Here is an 18,169-nt window from a genome sequence, read left to right on the forward strand (position 1 = left end):
TTCTAGTTTTAAGCAGTGTATTAGTAATCAGTATGCTACACTCTAAGAAAAGTCTGTAACAATAGGGCACAATCTACTATGTTCATTCACAGGTAATTACTAGTACCTTTTCCATTTTTTTAGTGTACTAACTGATCAACAATCGCAGGTACAAGCTACTAACAAGGTGTATCACAAAGAAACAATTATTAAACTATTATTATTATCAAATTGAACAATTGCAAATAGCAATAACTTAATTCATGTGATGTGCGTACTGCTAGGCAACTTTAGTTTCCTCTTTTTGTGAAATTTAGATGGAAAATGTGTGCCTTTTTATTGTTTGAGTCACTTATCAAAAGTTGCTAAAAGTAGCCAAATCAAATTTAAAAATAGCTCAATTTGTTGCTAGGTGCTTTTGGAAGAAAAAGTTGCTAAATTGGCAACATTGACAGCCTGTTTACAAATTCACTGTGCATGTTGGCTAGAATGCTGTCCACTGCTGCCCTCTGGTGGACTAACATTGCATTGTCTTTTTCAAAGCAGTGCAGCTATGTCTTTGGAGAAATTTGAGTTGTCAGAAGCAGGAGGTAGATCTCAGGAAGACTTTGACTACCCTCATGCAGCACACATTTTTAAAAGAAATGTCAGACTTGACTACTGTCCACACATTTCAAATATATTAGTCTGAATCTCTAGAGCCTAGGCAATCAGGTATATTGTTGATCTTTTTCTCCTTGCCTGCTTTGAAAAAGGCAAGATTTTGTTAAACCCTGAACATTGAACATTTTTTTAGCGGACATTAAAAGCAAAACAAAACATCCACAATAAACCATTATTGTACCATGATTTCAAAAAAAAAGAAAAAAAAAAAGACCTCAATATCAATAAACTTTTAATAAATAGTTTCTCATTAGTTCTTAATATTTACAGCCAGTTCATTCACATATACAGTTTCTATTCTTTTAGAGCACATTTTAGGCACAAATTAATTGGCTTTTTCTGAGGCAAACACCAGATTTCTTTGCAAGTTAGTGGCTAGTGGAGAGAAGTAATTATGCAGGTACAAAACAGGATGATAACCATTGTCTCTGTTCCTTGCAAGGATATATGATAAAGAATTCCATTCAAGTTTGGTCATACAGATCAATGCAAAATAAAGGAAAAACCTTTTCAGTCAATGTTAAGTAACATTTACATGGTTTTCAATGCTGTAAGAGAACAAAAATGGTCCAAAATATTAGCTAAAAACAAGTTACAATGACTAAGTCTGTGGAACATCTTGTGGATTTGTCTTGAAAATGTGTCAGTCAAACACACAAATGAATAAAAACATAGGTATGGTGTCTAAAACCAAATAAACAAAACCTAGATACTGGTTAATAAAAAATAAAAAAAATGCACTTGAGGTTTTCTCCGGAAAATCAACGTTCATGTTGAGATCTGATAAAAGTATTCAAAGTCTGTCTTACCAGAAAGAAAATGCACCACAAATATAAATCGGCCACAAAATTTGGGGTCTAAAATTACAACACGCCAAGAAAGCTCAGCTCTAATAGAAATACCACGTTTAGAGTCTAGTACAATACCACAGAACTTTGTAACCTTGTACACCCTACAGTAGCAGCATGTGTGATATTAATTCACTGGATCTAGCGACGCTCATCCAATAACATGTAAGCTATTCCACCCACATCAGTGCTTGCGGTAATATGAAAACTAGGTATGCGGTCAGTAAGCTCGTAACCCTGCTAGCCTGTTGTAACATGGCAGTGTTGACGTTCACAGGGAGTTTTGGTGGCGAGGCGGATGATAAATGAGAATGAAATATGAGCAGGCTCCAACAGGAGCGATACGACTGACCCTTCTCAGAGCGTAGTCTTCATCTAGGTTTGGTAATTGTGATTGAAAGTCACTTAAAGGCAACTTTTATTCCCCCTGCATGAATTATGACAGACCCCTTAAAATCACAAGAGCAAAGGAGAGGAAGTACAAACCATTTCATCTGATGTAGAACAACAGAAATGTAGGTTGAAGTGGCATGATACAACGGTGATGACTGTGCGAAAGGATGCTTGTGACCTTCTTTCTTACATTTCTTGGTGGCGTTTCCTCTAGGATTCAAAGAGCAGACACTCTTCTCCAGAAGCACTTTTCAATCTGTAGTACAAACCCAAGAAGAACCAGTAGAAAGCAGCACATCAAAAGTTAGCCTGTAACATCACGACAGACACGTTCCCTATTGTTACAGTTAGAAGGTCTTTGGACAAGGAACATTTCTATAATATACGTTGAAATTCTGAAAAAAAAAAAAAAAAAAAAAAAAAAAAACCTACGTAACAGTAAAAATGAGGAAAACTGTCACCAAGTCTGTATCAACACAAAACTGGGTCTGCTCGCATTTCCCTACACTTGTGCAAGGCAAAATGTCTTTTGCTCCACTTCCTGTTCCTCAAGGCCAAGGTCAGCTCCCGGTTGGCCCAGTTCCGCACTTGTAATATCTGCACCAGTTCCCACAGCTCATTCTGAGAGGGAACAAGAGAGGACAGTGATGTCATCTTGTGTAAAAGGTGCACTGTTTGTGTGCGTTTGGAAAGGTAAGGGTGGTGATTGTGAGGGGGTTTGGGGTCCGTTGCCCACCCCCCTTGTCAGTGGGGTTATACACTGCTGTCCTCCAGTAGAGGCTCCTTGCCCTCACAGGTTCCACCTTGCGAACTGTGTAAGTGGCTTTGTGCGCCGTTGTTGTGCTTCTTGTAGCTGCCGGGCCGCAGGTTGAGGGCATTGTGCTCTGGGATGAAGAGTGCAACTAGCAGGGACAGCAACACTGAGCATGCTCCAAACAGGAAGGGAGGGCCGGGGATGATGGCACTCTGAAGGGGCACAGATGCAGAGAGATTTGTGGGTGGGTACATGTTTTGTAATACAGAGAGATTTCTTACTGCCTATTAACACTCACCTCATCTGTAGGGTTGGCCATGTTGGGTTTGCCACCCTTCTCTGGGCCCTCTGCGGGGTCCATTTCACTGAGCTCCACGTGAAACAGGTAGAAGACGAAGCCGTAGAGGGCTGGACCCAGACCGTTACACAGTCCTCGGATTCCTGTGATCATTCCCTGCACCACACCTGACAGAGAAACAGGACAAACTGAATAAGAGTGCATTTTTCCAATCACTTCTTTAAAAAAGTAAACCGGTCACTTAAATATACATTATAATGCAATAATACACAACCATTCAAAATGTAGCACAATTTTTTTTTTAAGTAATCATTACTTTTATCCAGCAAGGACACATTCATTACTTAATGATCAAAAGTAACAGTAAAGACACAAAAAAGTTACAAAATGTTACAAGATCTAATTAATGCTGTTCTAATCCTGAAAAAAAGTGTATCATTGTTTCCACAAAAATAGTAAGTAGCACAACTGTTCTAAGCCCTGATAATAATAATAAATATTTCCTGAGCACCAAATCAGCATATTAGAATGATTTCTGAAGAATTATGTAACACTGAAGACTGGAGAAACATCTGCAATTCTATTTTAAAATAGTAAACATTTGTTTAGAATTGTAATACATTCACAATATTACTGTATTTTTGATAACAATAAATGCTATCTTCTTTTATAAAAAAGGTTTCAAACTTTAGTGTATTTAATTAAAATAATTTTAGTTTTTAGTGCATAATTCTACATTTACACAAAAATAGAATATAATTTACTATCATATAATATACTATTTTACTATCATTAAAACAATTAATCAGCTCATTAGTATCGACCACAATTCTGTGCACAATAAAAAAATAATTCAACAAATTTCATAAGGTCAGTCAGTCATTATTGAGTTAAAAGTAAACTGAACAGGTTTATTCTGCACTGGCAGACTGTACATGATCCTGTTTATTCCATGGCTACCAAATACATACATGCACATAAAATAAATAAGTTTAAATGATTTTATTGCATGAGACGAGATTGCATAGTTACACAAGAGACATGAAACTAACAAAGCTTTGTTTTTGTCCACGGAATGCAGCTAATGACCCCTCAGAATTATATAATTCAGAGACCCATGCAATGACAATAAGCAGTGACTCTAATCATTCTGTGGCTAAGCTTAACTAAATATGCCAGCCAGATGATTTTGTGTATGAATACATTAAGACTGGACACTTTTTGCCGATGTTACTGTGGTGTTGCTGCATGTGTCTCACCTTGTTGGTCGGGGTCTGCGTTGCGGGACACTATGGCACTGATTGCTGGGAAGGTGATGCTAGACATGGCAGCAACGGCTCCAGCGGCCCACATCATCTAAGAGATAAATCAACCATTAGACTCTCTTACACACACAGCCTCTAGTTTACGTGCATGTGTAACTGGTTTCAGGAACATGCACTGATCCAAAACACACACTGCTGAGGTCATGTTTACTTGGCTATTTGAGTTCCAGCCAAGAGACACAGATAGATAACTTGATTATAGCTTTCCTAGAGTTCAAAGAGTAAAGCATGGTGCTAGCAATGCCAAGGTCACGTGTTCGATTCCAAGGGAAAGCAAGAACTAATAAAAAATAAAAGTCTGTAAGTTGCTCTGAATAAAAGTTTGCCAAATGCATAAATGTAAATATAAATGATCCATGCAATGACATGATAAATGAGTCACATAAGCAGAACATAACATCTTATTTTCTTGTCTTATTTCTTATTTTTTTTTATGTCTTGTTTCATAAAGCTTATGAAACATCACAATAATAAATACCAGGGTTCCTACAGGTTTCTTTAAGTTAAATTCAAGTCTTTTTAAGACCTTTTTAAGACCATTTATATAAAAAATTAATGCCTATTTCACGTCCCTACCAGCAAAGAAAAACAAAATCCTTGAACTTGTTTTCATTTATTTTTCAAATGTGGAATGGGTAAAAGATAAGTCAAGCAGGTTTGAAAAATAAAAACATTTCAATAGGCCACAAGAAAGTTTGCCGAACAAAGTTTGCCTAATGTTGTTTTTTAACATTAGCTAGCTACTTATTCCATGCTGTTGAATATGGGGAACTGAGAGACCCCTGAACAATAAACATCGAAAATCAGAACTCAACAATAAATTAAATTAAGAAACACAGTCAACTCCTTAGCTCTTCACTCAGGGCAGCAATCTCTTTATCAAGGTTGTCCACTGGTTTCAACCAATGACTAAAAGAGTTTTTATCCAGCCACGCTTCATTAAATTTACATTTCCCCATAACCTCAGAATGAAATTGGTAGCTAGCTAATGTAACAACAAACGTTAAAAAATATAACGGCATCAGTCAACCTTTCCTGTGGAATGCTGAGATTTTCTTTTGATTTTTCGCGCTTCCCCTCTCAATGTTGCTTGAGGTCTGTGTTGTGTTGTTTTGCTTTGCAGTCTATGGTTGTGGTGCTGCAGTGCGTCATCTTCATTTACTGAAGGCATCACGTGTTCGCAGTATTTTGTACTGTGACCCGGGGCTGCGTTGCGTTCTCAATTATTGGTTCCGCCACTCTTTATTTATACTACGTCATTTAATCAAAATAATCGTGGTTGACAAATGAAACTTTTGAGGAAAATTACAATACGGAGAAGTTACATACAGCACAATTTTTAAGACCTAGACATCAAAATTCAAGACTTTTTAAAGTCTTTTTAAGGTATTATTTCCAAATTAATAAATTCAATACTTTTAAGGCTTTTTAAGACCCCGCGGGAACCCTGAAATACTGATTTCAAGTACAAATCTGATTACAAACTGAAGTGTACCATGTCTAATGAAGAGTTAGCTGTCCTCTAGTGGGTTTCTAGATAATCAACTCACCAGGGCTGGGAGCCAAAGCCGTACCAGGCCAGCTGCAGGATCTGAAAGCCAAGGCCTAACAAGATAGTGTTCTTATTCCCTATGGAACGCATTAGGATTCCCAGGACAACCGTCTGCACAGAGAGATGAACCATTATTCTTTAAATCTTCACTGGCTTCTATTTACAACCTAACGCCTGACGCATTCGCACAGTAAGCAGATTAGTGCGAAAGAACACACGCTGTGCTGCTCAGAGACAGGCAGTACAAACTTACAATGGAAAGGATGGAAAAAAATCCTGGAAACCAACCTGAGCCAAGATGGACAGGATTCCCACCACCGCAATGAAGGCAGCAACTGTTTCTGATGTAAATCGAATGACCTAGGAATTGAAGTCAAAAGTTTTTTAGTAGGAAATTTACAGAGTTTAAGAAGATCTTAGGATTTAGGTTAAAACCATTCAATAACAAGAGAAATTTAGTTAAGGTGCAACAATCCAGTGAATCTAATTGTGCTATAAATGGTGTTATTTTAATATTATTTCTTAACTAATATAGCTCTTTATTACTATTTTGAATTAGCTTTTATTTTTACATTTTCAGTTTTCATTTTAATTTTACTTATTTCATATGCGTTTGTCATTTTTATAATTTAAAAAATATATATTTAAATGAATTTAAATTTATATTTAAATCTTATTTCTGTCTCAGTTTTCAGTTTATAATTTTACAGTTTAAAAGTAATTTAAAGTTTTATATATAATTACATAATATATATATACAACATTTTAATTAACAAATGTTTTTAAACGGTTTTAGTTTCCGATAACAGCCCTGGTGTGAAATAAACTTTTGATTTATTAATATAAAAACCCATGCATGCATGCTGTTTCCTCATTTAGATCTTCTTCATTTCCAGTAACTCAGGCAGAAGAAGAAAACGTGTTACATGATGTTTCTAAGAACTGCAGTGATCGGATGCAGGTACATTAGGCCTGTGGTATTGCATGCATGTGTCTCAAAACCACAATATTCTCTGCTCTGAAATATGGGCAAATGGCCTTGTGCAAAATGGATGCACTTTAACTACCGTGGAAGATGAGTGAGTAAAAATCACATGACTATCTCAAGCAGTTAGAACAGTTATTTGTAACCATTTACTTGAAGGGTGAGGAAGGCTATGTGAAGTGTGACTCACAGATTCATGGGTATTTGTTTAAGCTACAACAAGGTTTGAGTGTTTGCATAAACATCACTATGTTCATGCCACCTGCAGCGAACAGCAGCTGCAGCCTCAGAGATCTGCCATGCCAGTACATAAGAAGGAGTTACAGATCCGTGTCTGTGGGATTGATACAAAAGGTGTGAACTGTACCTGTCTGAGATACAGGAAGAAACTGGAATATTGTCCAGCCTCAGGCAGGTAAGACAGGAAGACTGTGATGCAGATCAGGAGAACCGTGGAGTCCTGGCCCACCTTACGCAAGGACTGTGAACAAGAGTCACAGAGAGAGCATGACACTGAGAGAGAATGAGTAGGTGATTCACTTAATAAGTGACAGACGACATTTTTTTTTTTTTAATGGTATTGACAATGGTAGTGATTTGAGGCAACAAGGAAACCTGAGTGGGAACATGCAAAACAGCTTTTTCAAAAATGTTTTAGATGGGAAAACATAAAATACTATATTAAAATATCAATATCGAAATGATGACCATCAATCATTTTTATCAATCAAAATTTAATATGAATAATTATGTAATATATACACACTATTGTTCAAAAGATAGTGGTCGATAATTTGTTTAAAGAAGTCTCTAATGTTTATTAATTATGCATTTATTTACAGTTTCATGTTTTTTAAATTGCTTGTTTTATTTTTGTTATTATTTTTCTTCATGATTATTTTACCTTCTTTTATGTAAAGCACTTTGAATTACCACTGTGTACGAAATGTGCTATATAAATAAACTTGCCTTGCCTTACAGTAATATTGTGAAATATTACAATAAAAAAAAAAACTACAATTTCTATTTAAATATATTTGAAAATGTTGTATCAGTCAGTAGCAGTCAAGAAATGGGACAAGGTAGGTCATGTACGGGACACATAAATTAAGCCCAATATACGGGACGTCCCGGCTAATACGGGACGGTTCCCAACCCTAGAAATCAGTGACTCACTGCAAAGGGGTCTGCCTGCTCCCATGAGATTGGGGCTCCCCATGAAGCTGGTCTCATCTTCTCAGGCAAGGACTCAGGAACCGCTACCAGGATAAAACAGATGTCTAGCAGGGCAATGGCCGTGGCAAGGATCACCACCAGAGTATCTCCATATGTTTCTGACAGGTATGCACCGATCGCCGGGCTCGTCACCAGACTGGCTGCAAAAGTGGCTGATACCTGTGGGCGAGGAACGGAATCTTGAGATTAATTAACTGTGCGGACCGCAAGGGAAATGTTCATCAATTCAATTAACACATTCGTTTCTTATCTGCAGGGCAAAAAAGGAAACCACAGACAGCTTTCAAAACAACAGGAAACCAATATACGCCTAAGCGCTACAAAAAAAGGCTGTTGCACATATAGTTGCAGTGAATTTGGTTACAGCACAACATCAAAAGGATGTCATGAATCATGGTCCTCTGCTCACCAAGCCATAGGCTGTGATCCTTTCATGCTCCTGCGTGATATCGGCCACATATGCAAAGATAACAGAGAAAGTGACTGCAAACACACCGGACATGGAGATCACTGCAAAGTACCACCTGTAGGATCAGACAGAGAGAAGAATACAGGAAACAGCTCTAATTCAGCTGTTCCATTAGTGCCACCTGCTGTCAGAGAGTGGATTTACAGACAGTTACATTTACATTCAGCCTGTGTCCAGTTTTTGTCTGGCAAAAAAAGACAGAATTTGCATTTCCTGCTGTAAATTTTGACTTGTTGATGAAAAACCAGCTGATGTGGATTCTACACATTTAAACAATTCGGATATGGTATCTAGAATTATTTATAAAGCAGATAAAATACATATGATCACTGCCCATTTCTTTACTTAAAGGCTGAAATGTGAGGTTTACCATTTTATTAAACTTTTTCAAAGCTTTATTTGATCGTTTCGTATATGTTATTAGATGAACTGTTGTCCATCATGTTGTCATTTAAAATCTGGACATTACTGATAAAGTTATAGTTTTAGTTTATGCAAACGAAAATTAATTTTATTTATTGTTTATAGATTTTAAAAACAAAACTTGGTTAAAACAATTTCTGTGTCAGTACTTTTTGAACATTTCCAGCACATTTTAACAGTACCGTGATAATACTGATAACCGTGATAATTTAGGTCACTATAATCATGACGGGACATTTTCATACTGTTACATCTCTAAATTGTAACCTTAAGGTGTAGGCGATTTAGTTTTTTTTTTTTTTTTTTTTTTACGCGTGTCCAATGTGAAGTCTTTAGTGGGTGAGCCTTGAGCATTGGCCCGTCTGCATTTGTCTTCATGTAAGCGACGTACCATGGGCTGATCTTCATGAGAGGGATGGGAGCGCAGGTGAAGAACACAGTGAGCAGCAGGAAGGACTTCCGGCCCCACACATCTGACAGAGCACCAATTAATGGAGCACTCAGAAAAGACAGCAGGCCCTGAGTGAATGCAAAGGTGCATGACTCCCTTAAATGGCACATTTACTTTTAAAGTTACGAAAACAACTGCATGACACAACAAGACTCTGTCAGGATGTGACAAACTTAACAGTAACACTGGCTGGATCACAGAATCTTGTTTATCATTCAGGTTTAAAAATGGTACATAATGTCCCCACTTCACCAGTTTTAAGGGCATCACTTTATGAGCAGGGCTTATCATGAATAAACATGCCAACCATAAAAGTAGCAAGCTTCAATCATAACTCTTATCTCTTCTCACATCAGAAAGGGAGAAGAGGAAAAAGCATGAGTAAAAGTGAATGGCTGGAGTCAATGTCCTACCTTGACACCATGAATAAGTCCATTCATCAGGAATGTGTGCTGGGGGAATGTCTGATGTAACACCTGAAACGAAAACACAGATTGACCACAATTGTATGCTGTAAACAGATAATCTGTTGGCTACAAAATAACCATAAACTGGTAATTATTCACTAGTTTTACTCTCCGACAGAACTCATCAAAAAAGCACTGCTACTGGATAACAATAAGGATTAGGTGATGCATCAAATATATTTGCACAGACTTTGCTCACCATATAAAAGTATGCAACATCATCACAATGAATTCAATGCACTTTTAGACTAATTTCAAGATTCCTCCCACTCCCCCTCTCAGAGAGAGGCAGAGATGCATTAATAGACTTCCAATTTAAATGAATTATTTAAAAACTGACTTTGTTTATTATTATGTATTTTTATATTGGTGCGTTGAAATAAGCATGATTACATATCTGTCAAAACTATCAGTGTTCATGTAGTATACAACTGTAGAAAACTTACCTAATATTTTACTTTACTTCAGGCATTAAACATTTTGATTATACTTGGCAACAATAGCCAAGTTTGCTTAAATATAATACAAAAATAATACATAGATTAAAGCTGCAAGCAGCGTTGAAAGAGCCCTCACACCCAGAGCCACCTCCACCCGGTGACCTTAGGAAAACAGTGAACGGTGGGCAATATGCATTTAAAGTTATAAACATAGGAGGAATATGTCAAAGTCATTTATATCTGCCAAACTACCTGCTGCCAGCTGGTGGCGCTATGACTACAACTGAATATTGGCAAGCAGATGTCTTCAGGCCAGGACTTTTATCAAACAAGAAATTTGAGGCAGACTGGACATGACATTTCCTGTTGCCAACAGGTGGTGCTGGGGGGGGGGGGGCGTGGGGGGTGTTAACGGTGTGTGTGCACTTGGATGGGTTAAATGCAGAGCACAAATTCCGAGTATGGGTCACCACACTTGGCCACACATCACTTCACTCAAGTAGATGTTTTCAGGTCAGGACTCTTACCAAACCTGAACTATGGGGCAGATCGGACATTGCATGTTTAAGTTAGTGTAAAACCAAGAGGTGGCACTATGATTATAACTTAATATTGGCATTAAAATGTGTTCAAGCCTGGACTCTTATCAAATATTGTTTGGGGCAGATCGGACATTGTATGGCTGAAGTTACAACAATGGCATTTTCCAGGGCAAAACACCACGGACAGACCTTCAACGAAAACACAAAATCATCACACATCGCAAAAGGCCTTTAGATTAGACTGACCAAATATAATGTTTATGTCATTTTAATCTCTAGCAGGAGTTTGTTACAGTGTAAAACATGCCGCTTCCTGTTGGCAGCTGGCACTATGACTACAACTGAATATGGGCATGTGTTCAGGATGGAAATTTGTCAGGTTGCCATGGACACGTCCTTCAACGAAAACGCAAGATCTTTGCAATTTAGCATTGCAAAGGAATTATGATTTCAAGAGAATTAAAGAGTACCGAATTATGTACACATAAGTGAAACATAGCGGAAGGGGTGCCTCGTTGAAAGTTTTGCCAAACTAAATTTTGACATGTAGATGTCTTCAGGCCAGGACTCTTATCAAACAAAGTTTGGGGCAGATCGGTCATTGTATACTTCCTGTTTCATGGCATTAATAACATGCATTAACACTTAGCTATGTGTTGCTAGCATGTTTTAACATGTTTTAGCATGTTTATCACACGCCGTCATATTTTACTATATTGCTAGGAGTGCATCATAGTATTAAACGTCACTTCCTGTTGCCAGTAGATGGCGCTATGACTATAACTGAATATTGCCATGTAGATGTGTGCAAGGCAGGACATCAAATATATTAAAATTGGGTCAGACTTGGATATTGAATTACAGCAACTTCCTGTTTCAATGCATTAATGGCATGCTTTAACACTAGTTGTTGCTAACATACGTTAGAACGTTTCTAGCGTGCTCGGGCCCTAATAATAATAATTTTTAATGAGGAAATGGATTATGTTGTACATTTTCAGCCGACTGACATTATTTAACATTTAAGCATTTTAAGAACAAACAGTCAAAGTAGAGATAGAGAAATGTATTTATTTATTAGCGCTCAAGCACCAATGTTGCGAGGACACCATTGGAATTGCTTTGTTTATTATTTAGGGCCCAAGCCACTAGGGGCACAGGGCCCTATTGTTTTTCTAAGGAGTATTATTATCATTACAAGGGTGGAAAGATGCCTGTAATCTTAGTATCAAATACCCAAGAAGTCCACAAACCAAGTTTGCTACATGATCCAACAGATCATATGTTTTTCCAGATAAATGCAGTGTCATTGCTGCTTTTTTTTCTGAAGGTTACAAAATAACCACCTCAAGTACAAAACATGTTTTGACTGTGCAATGAAATGACAAACCCATAATAAAGTACAAGGCAAGGCTGTATTGAAACAGAAATGTTACTTGTGCATTTTGAAAGGTGAACAGCTTTCTATTTGAGGCTGAGCACAAGTACAGTCATTGCCGATGATGGCGGGTGCAAGCCTCTAACTGGAGCAATGATTCCCACAGTTTGATTAATCATTAAACTCACTGTGTACAACAGTGTCAATGTTTTACATATGTACATAAGTGTACAAAAGAGATCTGTTCTTTTATGACTGGGAAACAAATCAACTGACCTGTATATGAATTCAAAGACAGTCTTCAGTTCCAAGAGGTCCAAAAGTCTAAGGGAATATTTAACTTTACTTATACAGCGGCATGTTCAATTCTTGATTCTGATGGGCTTTAAAAAATAAAATAAAAAGTCACAAGTGATATCAGTTTATCAGTTATTTTCTATAACTGCTAAGCTAGAATGGACTTAATAAAAGAAGAAACTAACTGGTTATTGATAATTCAGCATTGTTGGTCTGTTGTAAATGAATCTGTATGCATTGTCCTGCAAACAGGATTCTATTTGTATATAGGTCAGATTCATACAATGAGTGAAAACAAAACCTGATACTACTACTACTTCAGTCACTAATAACATCATGGAAATGTAAACAGTCTAACAAGCCAATAATGCACCAATCAAAGAAATTGGGATTTATTGTTTCTTCACTTTCACTTAATGTTTCAATTGTTTGTTTGTTTTTCTTTCTCTCATTTAAGAAATTATGGGTGAATTTGAATTGTACTGAAATGTAATACTACTTTTCCCCAATATAATGTCTGAATAAATGCTGTGAACAGGCTGTTCCATTGCTCTGCTGGGAGATGAAAACAAAGCATCTGAACACACATTTCACCTGCTGTGTTAATTTGATATGGCCCTCAGATTTTAGGGCACACTGAAACAGAACTCGACTGCACTGTCTGAAAGAGCAAAACTGTGCATCTCGCTGAGACATAAGACTTGTCAGTGTGGCATTCAGCTGGAAGGGTTTGTTAGGCTCATTAGTGCTTCAGTATCAGAGGCTACTAATCAAATAAAAGGCCAGAACAAAGTGCACTGAGGCAACTCTCTGGCTCAACTACACCCACTAAATTCAAATCCACCTCCCACACTGGGAAATGAAGACAATTAATGGTTTTACTTGATTCATATACAAAACATTAAGAAACTAGGGACTATGTAAATTTCAGCCACTACCAATAGCTAGTAATTTAACCCCCCAAAAAACTGACCACATAGTAAAAATACATTTTTACTAGTTCTGTCAATCGAATCACAGATTTTTTTCTGAAATTAATTGTGATTAATCCCACCTAACATAAGACAGCATATTTTTTTTTATATTTGTTAAGTGGTATCTTTTTTTATGTCTGAAGGTGAGTATCGCTGATACCAATACTACTGATGTCTCTAGGAAACAGAGAATAGAATTTCCTAATATTTAACTACTGACTATAGCCATTTAACATTACAGTAGCTATGATTGAGAGCTATCAATCTTGACATAAAACCCATTATAATAAAGGTCATATTTAGCTACCCATGTCCTTCAGAAAGTAGAAAATATACAGAAATTGAATAAAGTTATCAAACACTAAATTAAATATAGATGAATATTTAAAGCTTTTTTTTGTTGTTCTTTGATTAAGAGACATCAAAGCAGTTGAGTTATTAGGTTATTTTGGCTGCTATTACTTTAAGAGCTGCCACTGCTGAACATGAAGCAGATCTGTCACGCATCATATTTTCTCACAACTCTTTACTTTTTATGAGCTGACAAGTTGAATCAGGTGTGTAAAATGAGGGAGACAGTGCTGTTATGTTATGTTTTCTAATACACTCACGCACTGCATGTATTCTGACAGCACTGTGTGAACTCGCCGCGCTATCTGCTTGTTAACCAGGGTTCAAAGTCCAAAGCGCGAGGAAAATCTGTGCTGAAACAGTGTTACTCGTCAGTTGCGTAGTCACATTTTTATGAATTTTTACAAAAAATGTGACAATGCGATACGTATAACGTATTTGTAATGAGACTCATTTATAAATCAGCTTTTGTCAACATAAAGAAGCATTTAGGTCTTCCTGCGCGTTTCCACCAAAATAAAAGTTGAGAAAAAAACTCTATCAACATTCATAAATGTTAGTATTGTAATTTTACTGTTGTTCTGTACAATAAAATAAAAAGACAATAATAATGATAATATTTTTTTTTACAACAGCTCTGTTATAACATTCACACATAACGTTCAAATTAGGATCTGTAATATTTTCTGTTTTAAATTAAATCTATACTCAGCAAGGCTGCTTTTAATTGTACAGAGAAAAAAAAAAAAAAAAAAAAAATACATGCCTGATTCAAGAAGGGGGTCTGATGGCCAAAAAAATACTATTTTACTAGCTTATTAATTTTAAGTTAAATTGTGCTTTGTTGGTATAGTGTCTGCAAGAATGTTAAAAATGTTGAGTGTTAAATATTTTTAAATTGTTGTTTTGTAGTTTATTTCTTTCTTTGAAAAGCAAGACAAAACAGTAAAAAGCACAATTTGGCTATTTAATTTATGAAATGGGGGAAAAAACTTGAAAAACCGTGTTCGGTATTTGGTTTTCGGCCCAGTGTTTCATTTTGTTCAGTTTAGCTTCGGGCAAGAATTTTCATTTCGGTGCATCCCTAATTTCTGAAGCATCATGTGACACTGAAGACTGGAGTAATAGCTGCTGAAAATTTTGCTACCACAAGAATAAATTAAATTTTAAATATATGAAATAATATATAAAAATTATAAATTAAATTTTAAATATATTAAATAATATATCAAAATGAAAAAATAATATTGTTAAATTACAATTCACAATAACTGTTTTACTGTATTTTTAATGAAATAAAATATAGCCTTGATGAGAATAAGACTTCTTTCAAAAACATGCATATATGGTCAAATATACATTTAAATGCATTTAATATGTATTAATATATACTAAGCTTGGCCTGATTAGTCCAGATTTCACTCTAAGGGGTTGCTTTTAATTCACACATTATTCAAGAAAAGGAAACTGCAGTTCCACTTTACATGCAGTGTAAATCATAAGGAAACACCAGTTACACTCAAAGCCACAGATCACTTTGAGACAAAAGGTTTTGCAGATAGCACTTTGTGCAGCATGCTGTGACTGTACTGGATACAGAGTCAACAATAGTATCATGCTGACCGGCATAAAAACAACTGGCACAACGTTACAAAGTAAATCACAGCTTCAGCTTCATTTACAACCATGTGGCCTGACAAACCTCCCAGTTAGCCTTCAGAATAAAAAGGTCATTATTAGCATGATACCGTTTGATGTTGTTTTAATATGGCTGGGTTCATTAGACTCTGTTGACACAATGCATCCCTCATCAACTAAAACTGAGTGCATAATTCTGCCCTCTCCATCTGATCAGGATTCATTTATTCATAAATTTGTACAAGGCTCCTCAGATCCGGGCAATGGGAAATGTCACTCCTTGTTATGGATACAAAAGGAAGGGAGGATGAATGCAAACATTCATGGCTCATAATTTGCTCTGATCTGAAACTGTGAATGAGGCAGATGAAGCAAATCTGGTTTACCGTAAGCATGGGAGTGGTGAGCAGTCCCCAGGCGAAGAACTCCAGGAAGATAACCACCACAGCATGATAGACACTGGGCTCTCCAATCCCCTGTGGCTAAACAAGGAGAATTTACTTTACTAATAATGTTTCTACAAACAAACCAAATACAGGATTTAATGTGAACAACACAGATAAAGTAATAAGGAGGAAGTTTTGACAAGATAAATGGGAGAAGGCATGATACACATCACAGATATAATATTTTTGACATAACAGATGCTTTATTACCATTTATTATCACTAAATAAACAAGATCATAGTGTGCAATAACATGGTCCAAAGGGCCTACAATTCCAGACTAAGTATCTCACACTTACTTGCTATTTATCTGGTGCACTGCAAAAGCTTTTACTTTAGAAAACAAATATCAGATGGATGTCTCACCCTAAATCAACCCCTAAAGCCTAAAACGGTCTTGCCATACCCTTATAGAAAATATGCACGCAGAACATCGGAAGTTTAATGGTACACAAGAAAGCCCACACTTCTGCGTTTAATAGTCTGCAGACTAAACACAATGCTATGGATGCTATGGGGGGGTTCTGAGGCCTGTGTCCAAGCGGCTTTCAAACCGTGCTAACACAGCTATGCAGGATAATAGAGGGTTAACACAATGTCAGTCTGTACATTTGCCTTCATTGTGTTGTCTATAACATATTTGTAAAAGCTCTCAATAAAGTTAAGAAGAGCAAAATATTATGTAGGCTACAAGTTGTTTATGGTACAGTGTAAAACCATCTTACACTTCTGGGAAAACCTGTAGTGTGTTTTAATTACATAGGACAGGTCATAGAAAAACATATTTACTTTCATAGCAGACATACACTTTAGTCTGCTACAAACTGACCAAGTTCATTCACTATTAGACCTGAGGTTTCCCAAACAGAACACAGGGTTTTGTTTGTGATGTGAGTTGATAAAAAGCTAATCATTAATTAAACTGAAAGAAACATTTAAATAAACTAATGGGGCTGTACGATTAATCAAACTCAAATGTTAAAACTTGGAACCCTGTATTAGACAATGCAACCAAGCACAGGTTACAAAACACCATGAAACATTATGATTTCAGGGTGTACAACAATATTTAGTCTTAGATGGTGATGAGTCGTAATGCCCTTACAGTGTTTTCAAACATCTTTGAGTCTATGGACCTTCTAAAAATAGTCTTGAGTGTTTCCTCAAAGGACAATGATGCCATAGACTACACAGTATATCACGTGAATACATCCTACTAGCTCATAAAGTCTTCATTAAAATTTGACAGCCCTTTAGCAGCTTTCTCGACATTTTAAGGCCAAATCGACTCTGTTTAAATTCAGTTCACAACCAAAACAACATGACAAAACCATAACACAACATTCTTATAGAGAACACATAAGGTAAACAGTCGGACAGAACAGATGTCATAAAAGCCTGTTCATTTCTGTTCTGATGGGACACACACTTCTGTCACTGATGGTCACCATGAAGACTAACTACTCCTTAACTAAATTAGTACATTGTCTTAATTCCAAGCTTCCAGGTTTGTACATAAGGTAACTCTCTCGATGTCAAAACGCAAGCCATGATCGATCTGACCGGCTTTCTTGCCAGCTGGCTTGTTTTTTTTCTGTCTAATGAAACTACTGTCTCTGACAGATTACTGTTCGTTTCTCTTCATAAGTAAAGAGATACGAGTTTACATCCCGAAACAGATGAAATCACCAGAAGATGCCTGACAGGTTGCCAATCGAAATGACACTCAATATAGAGTTGTTACAGCTCATCCTGTAAAAACACTGACTTAGCTTGCTAGCCCTGACTAGCATATGGCTAACTGCCACAAAGAAATGTTTTACTCACAGTGCCTCCATCTTTAATGATGATTTTCTTGGCAAGAAGAATGCTGCGGTTCAGCCGCTTTTTCTTCTTTTTCTCTCCAGTCATTGTTAACTTATATCCATTCTTGTTTGTGGGAGATGGACCTGCGAGGTGTGGCTAAATATAACAGTTCACCGTTAGCATCCACGCTAAAATATGCGACTTCCTGTCCTCAGTCTTCGCTCTCGGGAGTCCGGCCCATTTTTTTCAATGCAGGCTTCTAATTGGCCAACATCATACGGGAGTGTTTTTCCTCGAGATTTGATTGGCTGAGTATATTGTCCGTGTGAGCCCAAAGTGCTTATTACCATAATCGGGTGCTATTATTGTTTATCCTCACTACCAGACTGGGTTTCGCCAGGCAAAAAAAAATAAAATAAAATAAAATAAAAAATAAGGGTGTTGTTACTTTGTT

General features: G+C 36.7%; 1 protein-coding gene across 2 annotated transcripts; it reads right to left on the reverse strand.

Annotated features, from left to right (window-relative positions):
* Nucleotides 1-861: 861 nt before the first annotated feature.
* Nucleotides 862-17,929, reverse strand: LOC109068584 (hippocampus abundant transcript 1 protein-like). Of its 2 annotated transcripts, none has more exons than XM_042776971.1 (13): nucleotides 17,737-17,929; nucleotides 15,850-15,945; nucleotides 9,790-9,852; nucleotides 9,317-9,444; nucleotides 8,443-8,557; nucleotides 7,974-8,192; nucleotides 7,165-7,278; nucleotides 6,101-6,172; nucleotides 5,811-5,923; nucleotides 4,195-4,292; nucleotides 2,936-3,102; nucleotides 2,321-2,849; nucleotides 862-2,139 (listed from the first exon to the last, which is right to left on the reverse strand). In XM_042776971.1, exons 1-12 carry the CDS (start codon nucleotides 17,818-17,820, stop codon nucleotides 2,637-2,639), a joined length of 1,482 nt encoding a protein of 493 aa, XP_042632905.1. In that variant the 5' UTR covers nucleotides 17,821-17,929; the 3' UTR covers nucleotides 862-2,139; nucleotides 2,321-2,636. The 2 variants fall into 2 exon arrangements, with proteins under 2 accessions (XP_042632905.1, XP_042632901.1); XM_042776967.1 differs by having other exon boundaries at nucleotides 2,316-2,849.
* Between the last annotated feature and the right edge of the window lie 240 nt (nucleotides 17,930-18,169).

This window comes from Cyprinus carpio, chromosome A2, assembly GCF_018340385.1.
Source record: "Cyprinus carpio isolate SPL01 chromosome A2, ASM1834038v1, whole genome shotgun sequence".
Taxonomy (NCBI): Eukaryota; Metazoa; Chordata; class Actinopteri; order Cypriniformes; family Cyprinidae; genus Cyprinus; species Cyprinus carpio.

Coding starts and splice junctions, on each gene's coding strand:
- LOC109068584 (XM_042776971.1), bottom strand. CDS start 17,820: ATGACTGGAGAGAAAAAGAAGAAAAAGCGGCTGAACCGCAGCATTCTT. Junction 9,445..9,789: donor GACTTATTCATGGTGTCAAG/GTAGGACATTGA, acceptor GCATTCACTCAG/GGCCTGCTGTCTTTTCTGAG. Junction 3,103..4,194: donor CGCAGACCCCGACCAACAAG/GTGAGACACATG, acceptor TTTCTCTGTCAG/GTGTGGTGCAGGGAATGATC.